This window comes from Hylobates moloch, unplaced genomic scaffold (assembly GCF_009828535.3).
Source record: "Hylobates moloch isolate HMO894 unplaced genomic scaffold, HMol_V3 SCAFFOLD_4124, whole genome shotgun sequence".
NCBI lineage: Eukaryota > Metazoa > Chordata > Mammalia > Primates > Hylobatidae > Hylobates > Hylobates moloch.
The window spans coordinates 1-3,122 of NW_026656399.1; the positions used below are offsets into that span (position 1 = coordinate 1).

The 3,122-nt window shown below is 53.7% G+C and overlaps 1 gene segment (V, D, J or C); it reads left to right on the forward strand.

Annotated features, from left to right (window-relative positions):
• Nucleotides 1–822: 822 nt before the first annotated feature.
• Nucleotides 823–1,203, forward strand: LOC116465264 (immunoglobulin lambda constant 1-like; the record flags this gene model as incomplete). The annotated part of the segment is given in 1 exon segment: nucleotides 823–1,203. A coding segment is annotated over 1 exon segment (345 nt), but the record flags the coding sequence as incomplete, so codon positions are not given.
• Nucleotides 1,204–3,122: the final 1,919 nt, after the last annotated feature.

Consider the following 3,122-nt stretch of genomic DNA (forward strand, 5'->3'; position numbering starts at 1 on the left):
GGCTGATGCTCAGGAGTCACAGGGCTGGGACCTAGAACCAGAATCCAGACCCAGAATGAGGTAGGAGGTGGAGGGGCTGCCCTGGGTGTCTGGGGGCTGCCAGGGACTGAGCCCTGAGCCAGCCTGAGACTCAGGAAACCCCATCAGGAGGGAGAAGGGAGAAGCAGACTCTGGACACCAGAAAGCCAGGGAAAGGGTCACCAAATGAGAGGATGTGAGGGAAGGGCGGGCTCCTGGGTCTCTTCAGGACATATCCCCTGTGCCCAGGGGGATCAGAGGGGCAGAGTCCACAGCGTGAAAGCCCCACTGCTATGACCAGACAGCCGAGACATGGGGTGGATGCCAGAAAAGACTCCACGGAATAAGAGAAAGCCCAGGACAGCAGACAGGCTCTCTGATCCCCCCAGGCCCTTGCCCCATACACAGGCTCCAGAACACACATTTGGCTGGAACAGCCTGAGGGACCAAAAGGCCCCAGCATCCCACAGAGCTGAGGAGCCAGGCCAGAAAAGTAACCCCAGAGTTCACTGTGCATGAGAGACACAGAGCTCTCTTTATCTGTCAGGATGGCAGGAGGGGACAGGGTCAGGGCGCTGAGGGTCAGATGTCGGTGTGGGGGGCCAAGGCCCCGAGAGATCTCAGGACAGGTGATCAGGTGTCTAAGGCGAAACAGCTCCCAGTGCAGATCAGGACATGGTGGAAAACACCCTGACCCCTCTGCATGGCATAGACCCTCGGACACAGAGTCCCTGAACAAGGGCACCCCAACACCTCATCATATACTGAGGTCAGGGGCTCCCCAGGTGGACACCAGAACTCTGACCCCTGCCCCTCGTCCACCCCGCAGGTCAGCCCAAGGCCAAGCCCACAGTCACTCTGTTCCCACCCTCCTCTGAGGAGCTCCAAGCCAACAAGGCCACACTGGTGTGTCTCATAAGTGACTTCTACCCGGGAGCCGTGACAGTGGCCTGGAAGGCAGACGGCAGCCCCGTCAAGGCGGGAGTGGAGACCACCACACCCTTCAAACAGAGCAACAACAAGTATGCGGCCAGCAGCTACCTGAGCCTGACGTCGGAGCAGTGGAAGTCCCACGGAAGCTACAGCTGCCAGGTCACGCATGAAGGGAGCACCGTGGAGAAGACAGTGGCCCCTGCAGAATGTTCATAGGTTCCCAGCCCCCACCCCACCCACAGGGACCTGGAGCTGCAGGATCCCAGGGGAGGGGTCTCTCTCCCCATCCCAAGGCATCAAGCCCTTCTCTCTGCACTCAATAAACCCTCAATAAATATTCTCATTGTCAATCAGAAATCTTGTTTTATCTCATTTTTTCTTTTCTCACATATAATTCCTAGCCTTTCCTGGGTTCTCAATTTGGGGTGGAAAGAATCCTGAACCCAGTGGAAAGTTGCCTAGGTGAAGGGGTTCTCAGTTCCCTGGGCATCTCTGCAGGTGGGGCCTTCCTCACCCAGACACCCCTTCCTCAGCTCTCCACTGTACCCCTGAGCCACCAGCCTGGCCTGGCTGGGACCAGGGGGGTGTCCCACTCTCCTAGATTCCGCCTTTCAATAGAAACCTAACCACGCATCACACGGCACTGCTCGCATGCCTTCTGTGTCTGCTCGGGTCTCTGGGCTGAAGAGTTGCTGGTCTGGGACAGGGGATAGGTCCGCTCTTGGTCAGATTCCACGTCCTTGCCATGGCATCCCTGACCCTGTGCAACAAGCCAGTGACTCCAGTGAGCTCTCTGGGTCAGGGGAATCCATGATCCAGAGCTTCACGTTGTCCTTCAAGCACCTGGTGGGATGTAGCTCTTGCCAAACTGTGAAATACCACGGCCCAGCACCAGAATGCAGGACAGTCCTGACAGGGAAATCAGGAGAAGTGAAGGGGTCTCTGGGGAGCCCAGATGTGGGCTAGAGGCAGAAGTAAGAGTGAAGAGCACCTATGAGTCAATGTCATGGTCTCAGCAGGAACAGAGTTGAAAATCCCCATTCCACACGAGACCGTTTAGCAGGAAAGGAGTCCATACTTGTGCTGCCACCGGGATGCCCTGAGAAGGCTTGGAGAATGAAACATACAGGTGCATTTCCTAGACTTGACAATGCATGTTAGCCAAGTAAAGGCAATGAAAAGTTCTCTACTAGGGAAATAATTTCCTACGGTAAAGCTTTACTTTTCTAAAGTCACATTTATCCATCTGGCACCTCTAAAAGCCCCATAATATTCTGCAAGATACTAGTATGTCGTGGAACTAGTTTATGGAACATAAAGTGAGATTTAAGAACAAAGGTGTTACAGGTATATGATAAGATGGCTGTAGGCTCTGGGTCAGGCTCAAGGAGTGAAGGAGGCTGTGTCAAATTCATGACGAGAGTTGGAGCTGGGCCAGACTGGGTCAGGGCTGTGTGAATGTGGGCGGAGGGCTACAGGCAAGGTGAGGCATCCATGAGCACTCATCTCCCCCAGACCCTCCTGCCCACTGGGACCTTCTCCCTCCCTTGTTCACAGTGGTGGAGCCTTCCTACCCAAACTTCTATGGAGGCCCTGGATGACTGTGCGTTCTTAGTGCCCCGGCAAACTTACACTCCCCATCTCTGCCTCCAGCACATCAGGGATGTGGCAGCTGCCTTCACCAGAGCTGCTGGGTGGTCCTGACAGGCCAGGGACAGAGCCCACAAAGACAGGAAGCTCTGCAGTCACAATGAGGCAGAGAAAGGACCCCTTGGTGCTTGATCACAGCACCACCCCTGATCCAAATCCCAGCCTCTGAATTAGAAGAAGGCTGAAGGGTTCTAGTGGCCACAAACCCTGTCTAAACTCATTTCACAAATGAGAAAATAAGACCACCCAAGGAGGACCAGTTCCATAGCCCTGCTGAGTACAAGGCCAAGGTCTACTCCACACCCAGCAGCTGTCCAAAGACTGACCTGTGTTATCAGTTTATATTATGAAAAACTTTGAACATATAAATAAGGAGACAGAAAAATAATAATGTCCCATGTTCTCATCACCCAGCACTCAAAATAAGCAATTCACAGATGATGCCGACCCACCCACAGCAAAATAAATTCTCCCTTACACAATATTTAGAAAAAAATACCAGACATCAGATCTGTTCACCT